General features: G+C 51.1%; 1 protein-coding gene across 4 annotated transcripts in view; it reads left to right on the top strand.

Annotated features, from left to right (window-relative positions):
- Positions 1–13,623, top strand: part of LOC119978411 (transcription factor ETV6-like) — a 134,234-nt gene extending 120,611 nt beyond the window's left edge. For 3 of the 4 annotated variants that reach the window (XM_038820042.1, XM_038820041.1, XM_038820040.1), the window contains one exon: positions 13,177–13,623. In XM_038820042.1, coding sequence (XP_038675970.1) covers positions 13,177–13,291 — 115 coding nt within the window. In that variant the 3' untranslated portion in view covers positions 13,292–13,623. The remainder of the gene's footprint in view (positions 1–13,176) is intronic. The other variant, XM_038820039.1, reaches the window with a different exon arrangement.
- The last annotated feature ends 823 nt before the right edge of the window (positions 13,624–14,446 follow it).

Raw genomic sequence — 14,446 nt, 5'->3', positions numbered from 1 at the left:
GACAATATGGACCCCTTTCTGGGCCTTCCTGTTTGATTGCGGGTAATGGGGACTGGATGTGATATGACTAAAGTGGTAGGATCGTGCAAAGTCGGACCACTCTTGGCTGTAGAAACATGGACCGTTGTCACTCATTACCGTGAGTGGTATCCCATGCCTGGCAAACGTCGCTTTGCAGGCTTTGATGACTGACTTAGACGTGAGGTCCGACAGTTTCACCACTTCCGGGTAGCTGGAGAAGTAGTCGACCAAGAGCACGTAATCACGCCCATTGGCGCGAAAGAAGTCTATCCCCATCTTGGACCATGGAGAGGTCACGATCTCGTGCTGTTGCAGCGTTTACTTGGGCTGAGCTGGTTGAAACTTCTGCCATGTTGTGCAGTTGAGGACTGTGTTGGCAATGTCCAGTAAACTGCCTCCCGAGCTCTGCATCGACATTTCTTGACCCCCAGGTGACCCTCATGGATCTGTCTGAGCACCATGTTTTGCATGCTTTGGGAAATGACGATTCTATCTAGTTTAAGAAGGAATTTCTCAACAATCGTCAGCTCGTCCTTAACGTTGAAGAACAGGGGGCACTGCCCCTTTTGCCAGCCATGGGCGAGGTGCTTCATCACGCGCTGCAGTAGGGGATCTTTGGCAGTTTCTTCGCATATTTGTATAACTCGTTCATCAGTGGCTGGGAGGTTACTGGCACACAACTGCACCTGAACTTCAATGTGGCGAATGTAATCGCCCTGTTCACACGGCATGGTGACGGATCGGGATAGGGCATCCGCGACGATCAACTCCTTACCCGGTGTGTCGACGACTTCGAAGTCATATCGGCGGAGACGAAGAAGAATTCGCTGCAGCCGAGGTGTCATGTCATTTAAATCTTTTTGGATTATGCAGACGAAAGACCTGTAGTCTGTTTCCACCTTGAACTTTGGCAGGCCGTATACGTAGTCATGAACATAACAACACAAGAACTAGGAGCAGGAGTAGGCCATCTGGCCCCTCGAGCCTGCTCCGCCATTCAATGAGATCATGGCTGATCTTTTGCGGACTCAGCTCCACTTTCCGGCCCGAACGCCATAACCCTTAATCCCTTTATTCTTCAAAAAACTATCTATCTTTACCTTAAAAACATTTAATGAAGGAGCCCCAACTGCTTCACTGGGCAAGGAATTCCATAGATTCACAACCCTTTGGGTGAATAAGTTCCTCCTAAACTCAGTCCTAAATCTAATTCCCCTTATTTTGAGGCTATGTCTCCTAGTTCTGCTTTCACCCGCCAGTGGAAACAACCTGCCCGCATCTATCCTATCTATTCCCTTCATAACTTTAAATGTTTCTATAAGATCCCCCCTAATCCTTCTAAATTCCAACGAGTACAGTCCCAGTCTATTCAACATCTCCTCATAATCCAACCCCTTCAGCTCTGGGATTAACCCAGTGAATCTCCTTTGCACACTCTCCAGTGTCAGTATGTCCTTTCTCAAGTAAGGAGACCAAAACTGAACACAATACTCCAGGTGTGGCCTCACTAACACTTTATACAATTGCAACATAACCTCCCTAGTCTTAAACTCCATCCCTCTAGCAATGAAGGACAAAATTCCATTTGCCTTCTTAATCACCTGTTGCACCTGTAAACCAACTTTCTGTGACTCATGCACTAGCACACCCAGGTCTCTCTGCACAGCGGCATGCTTTAATATTTTATTGTTTAAATAATAATCCCGTTTGCTGTTCTTCCTACCAAAATGGATAACCTCACATTTGTCAACATTGTATTCCATCTGCCAGACCCTAGCCCATTTACTTAACCTATCCAAATCCCTCTGCAGACTTCCAGTATCCTCTGCACTTTTTGCTTTCCCACTCATCTTAGTGTCATCTGCAAACTTGGACACATTGCCCTTGGTCCCCAACTCCAAATCATCTATGTCAATTGTGGGCCCAACACGGATCCCTGAGGGACACCACTAGCAACTGATTGCCAACCAGAGAAACACCCATTAATCCCCACTCTTTGCTTTCTATTAATTAACCAATCCTCTATCCATGCTACTACTTTACCCTTAATGCCATGCATCTTTATCTTATGCAGCAACCTTTTGTGTGGCACCTTGTCAAAGGCTTTCTGGAAATCCAGATATACCACATCCATTGGCTCCCCATTATCTACTGCACTGGTAATGTCCTCAAAAAATTCCACTAAATTAGTTAGGCACGACCTGCCCTTTATGAACCCATGCTGCGTCTGCCCAATGGGACAATTTCTATCCAGATGCCTCGCTATTTCTTCCTTGATGATAGATTCCAGCATTTTCCCTACTACAGAAGTTAAGCTCACTGGCCTATAATTTCCTGATCTCTGCCTACCTCCTTTTTTTAAACAGTGGTGTCACGTTTGCTAATTTCCAATCTGCCGGGACCACTCCAGAGTCTAGTGAATTCTGGTAAATTATCACTAGTGCATTTGCAATTTCCCTAGCCATCTCTTTTAGCACTCTGGGATGCATTCCATCAGGGCCAGGAGACTTGTCTACCTTTAGCCCCATTAGCTTGCCCATCACTACCTCCTTAGTGATAACAATCCTCTCAAGGTCCTCATCTGTCATAGCCTCATTTCTATCAGTCGCTGGCATGTTATTTGTGTCTTCCACTGTGAAGACCAACCCAAAAAACCTGTTCAGTTCCTCAGCGATTTCCTCATCTCCCATTATTAAAACTCCCTTCTCATCCTCTAAAGGACCAATATTTACCTTAGCCACTCTTTTTTGTTTTACATATTTGTAAAAACTTTTACTGTCTGTTTTTATATTCTGAGCAAGTTTACTCTTTACTCTATCTTACTCTTCTTTATAGCTTTTTTAGTAGCTTTCTGTTGCCCCCTAAAGATTTCCCAGTCCTCTAGTCTCCCACCAATCATTGCCACTTTATATGCTTTTTCCTTCAATTTGATACTCTCCCTTATTTCCTTAGATATCCATGGTCGATTTTCCCTCTTACTACCGTCCTTCCTTTTTGTTGGTATAAACCTTTGCTGAGCACTGTGAAAAATCGCTTGGAAGGTTCTCCATTGTTCCTCAACTGTTCCACCATAAAGTCTTTGCTCCCAGTCTATCTTAGCTAGTTCTTCTCTCATCCCATTGTAATCTCCTTTGTTTAAACACAAAACACTAGTATTTGATTTTACTTTCTCACCCTGCGTCTGTATTTTAAATTCCACCATATTGTGATCGCTCCTTCCGAGAGGATCCCTAACTATGAGATCATGAATCAATCCTGTCTCATTACACAGGACAAGATCAAGGACCGCTTGTTCCCTCGCAGGTTCCATTTCATACTGTTCTAGGAAACTATCGCGGATACATTCTATAAACTCCTCCTCAAGGTTGCCTTGACCGACCTAGTTAAACCAATCGACATGTAGATTAAAATCCCCCATGATAACTGCTGTACCATTTCTACATGCATCAGTTATTTCTTTGTTTATTGCCTGCCCCACCATAACATTACTATTTGGTGGCCGATAGACTACTCCTATCAGTGACTTTTTCGCCTTACTATTCCTGATTTCCATCCAAATGGATTTAACCTTATCCTCCATAGCAATGATGTCATCCCTTACTATTGCCCAGATGTCATCCTTAAATAACAGAGCAACACCACCTCACTTACCATCCACTCTGTCCTTCCGAATAGTTTGATACCCTCCTGTCAGGAGACCCAAGCACTCCTTTTCGATCTGGGCATACCGTTGTTCGGTCGGAGTCATGGCCCTGGAGGCGTGTGCCGCTGGAGCCCAGGACGAGGAGTCGTTTCGCTGGAGGAGCACAGCCCCAATGCCGTCCTGGCTTGCGTCTGTGAATATCCTGGTATCCTTGGTTGGGTCAAAGAATGCCAGTACTGGGGCTGTGGTGAGCTTCGCCTTCAGCTCAAGCCACTCCACTTGATGTGCGGGAAGCCACTGGAACACTGTTGACTTTTTTACGAGATGCCGGAGGACTTTGGTGTGGGACGCCATGTTGGGAATGCATTTCCCGAGAAAATTCACCATCCCGAGGAAACAGAGGACCGCCTTTTAGTCCTCTGGGGTCTTCATGGCATTGATTGCCAGCACCTTGTCAGCGTCAGGTTGCACACCCTGCTGTGAAATATGGTCACCCAGAAACTTGATAGCGGACCTACCAAGTGAGCATTTGGGCCTGTTGAGCTGGAGGCCGTTTTCATGAATCCGCTGGAAAACTTGTTTGAGGAGAGCGATGTGATCCTCGGGCGTCGTGGACCAGATGACCACGTCGTCCACATAGACTCGCACCCCCTCGATGCCCTCCATCATTTGCTCCATTATGCGATTAAATACTTCGGAAGCTGATATGATATCAAAAGGCATGCGGTTGTAGCGATTCCTGCCGAACGGAGTGTTAAAGGTGCACAGTTTCCGACTGGACTCGTCCAGCTGTATCTGCCAGGGAGGCGTCCAGCTTGGTAAAGAATTTGGCATGAGCCACCTCACAGGTTAACTCTTCACGTTTTGGGATCGGGAAGTGCTCGCGCATGATGTTGCGATTCAGGAGTTTGGGATCAATGCAAATGCAGAGTTCACCAGAGGGCTTCTTGACGCAGACTTTGGAGCTGACCCAGTCTATTGGTTCCGTGACCTTTGACATGATACCCTGGTCTCGGAGCTCTCGTAGCTGCGTTTTCAGACGATCCTTGAGAGGAGCCGGCACCCGGCGTGGTGCATGGATGACTGGGATGGCATTCAGTTTGAGCAATATCTTGTAACGATATGGGAGCGTGCCCATTCCATCAAACACGTTGTGGTATTGCGTGACAATGTCGTCTATCTCAGCCTGGAGATTTACATTGGGCGAGGCAGCCGCCGGTGTCGAGGACATGGCATGGACGCGCTGGACCAGATTTAGGAGTTTGCGTGCGCGAGCACCGAGCAGGGATGCCTTGTCAGGCCAGACGATCTCGAATCGTAACGTCACTTTGATTGCCTTGTGAGATACACCTAGCTGACATGATCCACTGGCAGCTATGGCATTGCCATTGTAGTCAAGGAACTGGCAGGCTGGTGGAAGAATGCTAGGTTGGTCTCGGATGCTGTCGAGGTCCGACTGTGATATGAAGTTTGCAGATGCACCAGTGTCCAATTTAAATCGGATGCGAGACTGGTTAACCGTGACAATAGCACACCACTCATCATCAGGATCCACAGTGAGGATTGAAAGGTGGTTTGCAGGCACGGTGGAGGCCAGCTCGCACGTGGTGATTATGCCCACCGGTATGGAGACTCGAGGCAGTGAGCATCGGGGTCCATTGGGCTGTCGGGATCAGAATCCTGCATGCCTTGTTGTACGCAGCGACAACGTCTGCGGTGCAGCTGGGATCGCTGGCTGTTGGTCAGACGTGCGGACCTGCAGAAGGCCACGTAATGCCCAGGCTTTCCACACTGTAGACATCGCCTTCCTTTGGCTGGACATTGCAGCTTTAAATGGGCGGAGCCACAATTTGGACACGCCGTGACGCTGACATCAGCGCGTTCCGCGCGCCAATGCGCATGCGCAGTGTGGTCGGCCGACGTTCACACATGCGCATCTGGGTCTTCGGCCTCGTCGTCCACCCAGTCATAGCGTGCATGCGTAGGGACCCGGGAAAAGCGCGCGAAGCGGCCACTCTCCTCGATGCTCAGGCCTTGCATTTTTGCAATGGCCTGCACCCTTTCTGCCTCGTGGGAGGCCAGCTTTGCAGTTTCTGCCGCCCTGATGCGGGAGTAACGATTCCTGGCATGCTCATGGACAACGCACGTTTCTAGGGCGATGCAGAGGGTCTGATTTTGAGGAGCTGCTCCCGCAGGGAGTCGGACTGGATCCCGAAAACGATCCGATCCCGGATCATGGAATCAGCCGTCGAGTCATAATTACATGACTGCGCAAGGATGCGGAGATAGGGTCAAGAAGGACTGAAAAGGTTCATCCTTACCCTGAAGCCTCTGTTGAAAGATGTACCGTTCAAAGCTCTCATTCACCTCAATGTCACAGTGGTTGTCGAATTTCAGCATAACTGTCTTGAACTTCGTCTTGTCTTCGCCATCGGCAAACATGATCGAGTTATAGATGTAGATGCCGTGGTCCCCCGCAGTCGACAGGAACAGAGCGATCTTTCGGGCATCCGACGCTGCCTCGAGGTCCGAGGCCTCGATGTACAGGAGGGACTTCCGTTTGAAGACTTTCCAGTTGGCGCCGAGGTTGATGGAGATCTGGAGTTGCGGAGGAGGTTGGATCTTTTCCATGCTGCTGGATGGCTGCGTGCTGGTCGTTGCAGATTCACTTGAGGTAGGTTCGTTAGAGTTAATAGCTCTCTGGTACCATGATATGTTGTTACCTGTGATAGTCTGACATCGACTGCAACTGGATGCAGTAAAACGAGAAACAGGCTTCCGACACAGGAGATGGTCCAACACTTTTATTGAACCTGTTGATTGCTGTACATAATCTGCTGTGGGTTGACACTCTATTAACCTAACTGATAACCTCCTACTGGCTTGACCAGACTAGCTCTCTATCACATGGTGATGATGTTTATTGGCCTGTGCACTGCGACTCCCTAGCCGTGTCCTGTGAGAGAGGGAGAGCCTTAATGCCCTGTGGGCTTTATAGTGGTGGTGTCCTGTCTGGTGATTGGTTGTTCTGTGTCGTGTGTGTTCATTGGTTATCCTGTGTGTCAATCGCTGCCTGTCTGCATCTCATGATATACATGAATGGATAGACAATGTGGACTCGAAACGTTAACTTGGTTTTTCTGCCTGACCTGCTGCGATTTTCCAGCATTTCTTTTTGTAGTTCAGATCTGCAGCATTTGGCTTTGATTTTAGTGAAAAATGTATGAATTTGTGCTGTTTCCGGATACATGCTTCTGGTGGGAATGACTCAGACCATGATCCCACCAGCATCTTTCAGATCTTCAGCTGGTAGGTCACACAATAAAGAGCACTTGAAACTGATTGGGAACAGAGACATGATACTTACTCCCTGAACCAAACCACAAAGGAACAAAGCGAACAGTGAAAGATTTTCTGTTTTATTTGGCAGCAAGTAACAGTGCTTGTAAGGAACACTGCAGTACTGTATTCTGAGAGGGAATGACAAGAGTAATTACTTTTTAAAAATCCTGTCCTGGAGCTTGTTGGATGTTGCAGGTCATTTGGGGTTACATTTGATCTGAAGGTTGTCTCAGGTATGATGGGATGTCAGGGGATGTGATGTGATGTTGGGGAAAAAATGCTAAAACAAAAACATACAACCTTTCCAAAGGGATCTTAACACAGAAAGAAGGCCACTTGCATAAACACAATGCCATTTGTTCAGTGAACAATCCGTGACTTTCTCAATCGATGGAGTTTGGACCTTTGGGAGAGGTGGATAGTTTTCATGACAGGTAGAGCCTGTATGACATTGGAAGGAGCAGGACTGATGGGCCGAATGGCGCTTTATGGTCCTACGTTCTGACTGCAAAGGGCTGCACAGTGGTGCAGTGGTTGGCACTGCTGCCTCACAGCGCTGAGGATCCGGGTTCGATCCCGGCCCCGGGTCACTGTCCGTGTGGAGTTTGCATATTCTCCCCATGTCTGGGTCTCACCCCACAACCCAAAAAGGTGTGCAGGTTAGGTGGAGTGGCCACGCTAAATTTCTCCTTGATTGGAAAAACAATAATTGGGTACTCTAAATTTATATTTTAAAAAACGTTCTGACTGCAAACTTGTCTTTTTTTTTAAATAATTTTTATTCAAATTTTCACCAAAAATCAACAACCAAAAGAATTTTTTTTTACAAAGAACAGAAAGAACAACCCCCCCGACCCCCGACCCCCGGTGCACAGACAAATGAAGAGATAAATGAACACCCGTCATTCGCACAAAACAAATGCCCGTCCCTTCAGCAGAAAGGACAGAACCCCTCCCATGTATACACAAAAGAAGAAACAAATAATGCCCGTCATTAGCACAGAACAACTATGCACGTCCCTTCAGTCCAAAACAAAGAAACGACCCCCCCCCCCCCCCCCCCCCCCCCACCCCCCCGGGTTGCTGCTGCTGCTGGCCTTCTCCTATCGTTATGCCAGGAAATCCAGAAATGGTTGCCACCTCCTGAAAACCCCCTGCACCGACCCCCTTAGGGCAAATTTCACCTTCTCTAATTTAATAAACCCCGCCATATCGTTGACCCAGGCCTCCACGCTTGGGGGCCTCACATCCTTCCACTGAAGAAGAATCCTCCGCCGGGCTACTAGGGACGCAAAGGCCAGAATGCCGGCCTCTTTCGCCTCCTGCACTCCCGGCTCCTCCGCAACCCCAAATATTGCGAGCCCCCAGCTTGGATCGACCCTGGATCCTACCACACTCGATACCGTCCTTGCTGCGCCTTTCTAAAATTCCCCCAATGCTGGGCATGCCCAGAACATATGGGCATGATTTGCTAGGCTCCCTGAGCACCTAACACACCTGTCTTCACTCCCAAAGAACTGGCTCATCCTTCTCCCGGTCATGTGGGCCCTATGCAGCACCTTAAACTGTATGAGGCCAAGCCTTGCACAAGAAGAGGAGGAGTTCACCCTCCCCAGGGCGTCCGCCCACGTCCCCTCCTCAATCTCCTCACCCAGCTCCTCTTCCCATTTACCCTTTAGCTCCTCGACCAAGGCCTCATCCATCTCCTGCATCACCTGGTACGCTGCCGAGATCCTCCCCTCACCAACCCACACCCCCGAGAGCACCCTGTCCTGGATCCCACGCGGCAGCAGCAGAGGGAACTCCGCCACCTGTTGCCTGACAAACGCCCTTACCTGCATGTACCTAAAGGTGTTCCCCGGGGGGAGCCTGGACTTCCCCTCCAGCTCACCCAGGCTCGCACATTTCCCGTCTATAAATAAGTCCCCCAACCTCCTGACACCTGCCCTGTGCCAACTCAGGAACCCGCCATCAATTCTCCCCGGAACAAACCGGTGGTTCCCCTGTATCGGGGACCCCATCGAGGCCCCCACCTCCCCCCGTGCCACCTCCATTGCCCCCAAATTTTGAGGGTAGCCGCCACCACCGGGCTCGTGGTATACCTCGTTGGAGGGAGCGGCAGCGGCGCCGTTACCAGCGCCTCCAGGCTCGTGCCCACACAGGACGCCATCTCCATCCTCTTCCATGCTGCCCCCTCCCCCTCCATCACCCACTTACGCACCGTTGCTGCGTTGGCAGCCCAATAGTACCCACAGAGGCTGGGCAGCGCCAGCCCCCCCTATCCCTGCCCCGCTCCAAGAACACCCTTCTCACCCTCGGGGTCCCATGTGCCCACACAAACCCCGTAATGCTCCTGTTAACCCGCCTGAGAAAGGCCTTCGGGATAAGAATGGGGAGGCACTGGAACAGGAACTGAAATCTCGAGAGCACCCTCATCTTGACTGACTGCACCCTACCCGCCAGAGACAGCGGCAGCATGTCCCACCTCTTAAACTCCTCCTTCATTTGCTCCACCAGCCTTGTGAGGTTTAGCTTATGCAATGCCCCCCAGCTCCTGGTCACCTGAACCCCCAAGTACCTGAAGCTCCTCTCCACCCTTTTCAGTGGGAGCCTCCCAATCCCCCCCTCCTGGTCCCCCGGGTGTACCTCAAACAGCTCGCTTTTCCCAAAGTTGAGCTTATACCCTGAGAAATCCCCAAATTCCCGGAGGATCCCCATCACCTCCGGCATTCCCCCCACCGGGTCCGCCACATACAACAATAGGTCATCCGCATAGGGCAGGGGTGTCAAACTCAAATACACCGTGGGCCAAAATGTAAAAATCGGGACAAGTCGAGGGCCGGACTGGTTCAATGTTTTTTTGCAAAACTTATTGAAATGAACTTATTGAACCTGGAACTAATAAAGCTTAGGTTATTGCCTATAAAAACAACATTAAATATTAAATAAATAAAAAAATTAGTTGCATTTATTTCTTATTGCTTTATCTGGAGCTTTTCCAGAGTAATTTCTAATGAAAACATTTTTCCACAGGCCAACACTTTGTGATTCACACTATACCTGAATAAACTCGGCATCAGCCATATCATACGCCATAGGCGCTTCAATTGCTGGGGCCAGCTTTAATAGTAATTAGGGCAGCACGGTGGCCTAGTGGTTAGCACAACCGCCTCGCGGCGCTGAGGTCCCAGGTTCGATCCCGGCTCTGGGTCACTGTCTGTGTGGAGTTTGCACGTTCTCCCCGTGTCTGCGTGGGTTTCGCCCCCACAACCCAGAAATGTGCAGAGTAGTTGGATTGGCCACGCTAAATTGCCCCTTAATTGGAAAAAATAATTGGCTAATCTAAATTTTTTTTTAAAAAGTAATTAGATATTATCTCGCGGGCCAAAGATAATTCCACCGCGGGCCGGATTTGGCCCGCGGGCCTTGTGTTTGACATATATGGCATAGAGCAACACTCGGTGCTCCTCCCCACCCCGACCAGCCCCCTCCAATTCCCCGACTCCCTCAGCGCCATAGCCAGGGGTTCAATCGCCAGCGCAAAAAGCAGGGGGGACAAGGGACACCCCTGCCTCGTCCTTCGGTATAGCCGAAAATACTCCGACCTCCTCCTATTCGTGGCCACGCTCGCCATCGGGGCCTCATGTAACAGCCTCACCCAACTAAAAAACCCCTCCCCAAACCCGAACCTTTCCAGCACCTTCCACAAGTACTCCCACTCAACCCTATCAAAGGCCTTCTCCGTGAGCAGCGCCACCACTATCTCCGCCTCCCCTTCTACCGCCTCGGGCATCGTGCGACTATCAACAGGCAGGACTGTTCCCTTCCAGTTGGGGAACACTTCAGCAGTCAAGGACATTCAGCCTCTGATCTCCGGATCAGCATTCTACAAGGAGGCCTTCAGGAGACGCGACAACGCAAAATTGCTGAGCAAAAACTTATAGCTAAGTTCCGCACGCATGAATGCGGACTCAACCGGGATCTGGGATTCATGTCGCATTACATTCGGCCCCCACCAACAAGCCTGGACTTGCAGAGGCCTACCGACTGAACTGGCTTGGGACAATTCACACCTCTTTAACCTGGAGTTACCTCTCTCTCTGCATCTTTGATGATTTGATTGCCTGCAGGTGCTCGCATTCCGGGCATCTCTGACTGTGTCTATATAAACATTTCTGGAACAAGCCTTTCCATTCACCTGAAGAAGGAGCCGTGCTCCGAAAGCTCGTGTTTGAAACAAACCTGTTGGACTTTAACCTGGTGTTGTAAGACTTCTCACCCTTCTACCGCCGGCATCATTATAACATTCAAGAGCCTCCGTATATTAGTGTTCAGCTGCCTCCCCTTCACAAACCCCATTTGATCCTCGTGGAAAACCTGCGGCACACAGTCCTCTATCCTCGTGGCTAAGATCTTTGCCAACAACTTGGCGTCCACATTCAAGAGTGAGAGCGGCCTGTATGACCCACACTGCAGGGGATCCTTGTCCCGCTTAAGAATCAAGAAGATCAGCACCCGAGACATCATCGGAGGCAGAGCCACCCCCTTCCCTTGCCTCGTTAAAGGTCCTAACCAACAGGGGGCCCAACAGGTCTGCATACATCTTGTAAAATTCAACCGGGAACCCATCCGGCCCCGGCGCCTTCCCCGACTGCATGTTCCCTATCCCTTTGACCAGCTCCTCCAGCTCAACTGGCACCACCAGACCCTCCACCTGTCCCTCCTCCACCCTCGGGAATCTCAGCCGGTCCAAGAATCGCCCCATCCCCCCCTCCTCCGCCGGAGGTTCGGACCGATACAGTTTCTCATAAAAGTCCCTGAAGACCCCATTAATTTCTACCCCCCTTCGCACCACATTCCCTCCCCTATCCTTAACTCCACCAATCTCCCTGGCCGCATCCCGCTTACGGAGCTGATCTCCCTGAGCCAGCATCCTGCTCGCCTTCTCCCCATATTCATATACCGCCCCCTGTGCCTTACTCCATTGAGCTTCAGCCTTTCTGGTGGTCAACAAGTCGAACTCAGCCTGGAGGCTGCGCCGTTCCCTCAGTAATCCCTCCGGAGGAGGGCCTCCGCGTATCTCCTGTCCACCCTCACCCTCTCCCCCACCAGGCACTCTCCTCTCCCTGTCGGCTCGAATGGAGATCAACTCCCCCCTAACCACCGCCTTCAGCGCCTCCCAGAGCGTCCCCACTCGGACCTCCCCATTGTCATTGGCCTCCAGATACCTCTCGATACATCCTCGAACCCCCCCCCCCACCTCCTCGTCCGCCAGCAGCCCCACCTCCAAGCGCCAAAGCCCCAGCTCGAGGTCCACCCAGTGCGGGGCATGGTCAGAAATGGCTATCGCCGAATACTCAGCATCTTCCACCCTCGCAATCAGCGTCCTACTCATAATGAAAAAATCAATCCGAGAATAGGCCTTATGCACATGGGAGAAGTATGAAAATTCCCTGGCCCTCGGCCTCGCAAACCTCCTTGGATCCACCCCTCCCATCTGGTCTATAAACCCCCTCAACACCTTAGCCGCCGCAGGCCTCCTACCCATCCTGGAACTGGATCGATCCAGTGGCGGATCCAGCACCGTGTTGAAATCCCCCCCCCCCCATTATCAGGCCCCCCACCTCCATATCTGGAATCCGGCCCAACATGCGCCGCATGAAACCTGCATCGTCCCAATTCGGGACGTATACATTGACCAGCACCAACCGCTCCCCCTGCAGCTTGCCGCTTACCATCACGTACCTCCCGCCGCTGTCTGCCAGCACATTCGACGCCTCAAACGACACCCTCTTCCCCACCAGGATTGCCACCCCCCGATTTTTTGCATCCAGTCCCGAATGAAACACTTGGCCCACCCACCCCTTCCTCAACCTAACCTAATCCGCCACCTTCAGGTGCGTCTCCTGGAGCATGGCCACATCCGCCTTCAGCCCCTTCAGGTGCGCAAACACGCGGGCCCGTTTGACCGGCCCATTCAGTCCCCTCACATTCCAGGTGGACTGCAAACTTTTCTGTTGGTGAAGCATCGGAAGTTGAATTTTCTGTCCTCACAGTTGCCTTCCTTTCCCTAGATGATGTAACAGCCTCGGAGCCTCCCATCCTTGCTGTAAATGTAGTCATTGTTTTAAATGTCACAGCATAACCTCTTGCTGATCCTGTTTACACAGGTTTCTGAAGACTCCAGGGGAAATCATCCACAAACCAGGCAAATTGGAACAACTGGAATTTCAGGAACAGGAAGGAGCAGATTTCAAAGAGGACACATTTGAACTGTCGCCGTGACAGTGGCCGAAAGATAATATTGACCTGAACCCTGAGCCTGATCAGTTCTTGTTCTTCAGACTGACACATGTCAATCATGGATACACCAATCCAAAACAAACTGTCTCTTTTATTTTCCAAATGGTACCAATGTGAAACCTTCCTGTTTTTATGTGGGTTTGTCACAGAGTCATCGGCCCATCGGATTTGTGATTTTGGTTTGTTGACAATAGCACTACGTTTGATGTATGCACTGCTGAACTGTAAAATATGTTAAAAAGCTTTCAGCAAATTTCTGACCGGAAATTGTGAATAAATTCTTAATACTATGCACTGTTCTTGATCCTGCCACATTCCCTTGTGTTTGTCCATCTTTTTTGAACAGACAGAGCAAAATACTGGAACTGAGTATTTGTATTAAGACAGAGGGCGCGATTCTCCGCACTCACGCCGGTTCGGAGAATAGCGGGCCGCGCAAATTTTCACGGCGACGCAGGTCCGACGCCCTCCCGCTATTCTCCGAACCCCGCACAAACTACACGTCGGGATTCCCGGCAAAGGCCTCGAACGCGCCCCCGACACGACCAGAATCGCTACTTATTGGCCCCCCCTGCTATTCTCCGGCCCGGATGGGCCGAAGTCCCGACGTCATCACGCACTGTTTTCACGCCGGCCAACACACCTGCTTTTCAAGTTCGTCAACCAGTCGTGCTGGCTGACGAGAGCTTCGATTAGGTGAGCGCACCGCTCAGCGCACCGCTCAGCGCACTGCTGGAGTCTGGCCACAACGGGGAAGGCATTCCTGAGAACGGGAGGGGGGTCCAGAGCGGGGGGGAGTGGGGGAGACTGAGGGGGGAGTGGGGGAGACTGAGGGGGGAGTGGGGGAGACTGAGGGGGGGAGTGCGGGAGACTGAGGGGGGGAGTGGGGGAGACTGAGGGGGGGAGACTGAGGGGGGAGTGGGGGAGACTGAGGGGGGAGTGGGGGAGACTGAGGGGGGAGTGGGGGAGACTGAGGGGGGAGTGGGGGAGACTGAGGGGGGAGTGGGGGAGACTGAGGGGGGGAGTGGGGGAGACTGAGGGGGAGTGGGGGAGACTGAGGGGGGAGTGGGGGAGACGGAGGGGGGAGTGGGGGAGACTGAGGGGGAGGGGGGAGACTGAGGGGGGAGTGGGGGAGAC

The sequence above is a fragment of the Scyliorhinus canicula genome, chromosome 15 (assembly GCF_902713615.1).
Source record: "Scyliorhinus canicula chromosome 15, sScyCan1.1, whole genome shotgun sequence".
NCBI lineage: Eukaryota > Metazoa > Chordata > Chondrichthyes > Carcharhiniformes > Scyliorhinidae > Scyliorhinus > Scyliorhinus canicula.
Note: the sequence above shows the minus strand (reverse complement) of the source record. Positions and strands in the feature narration are given on the sequence as shown.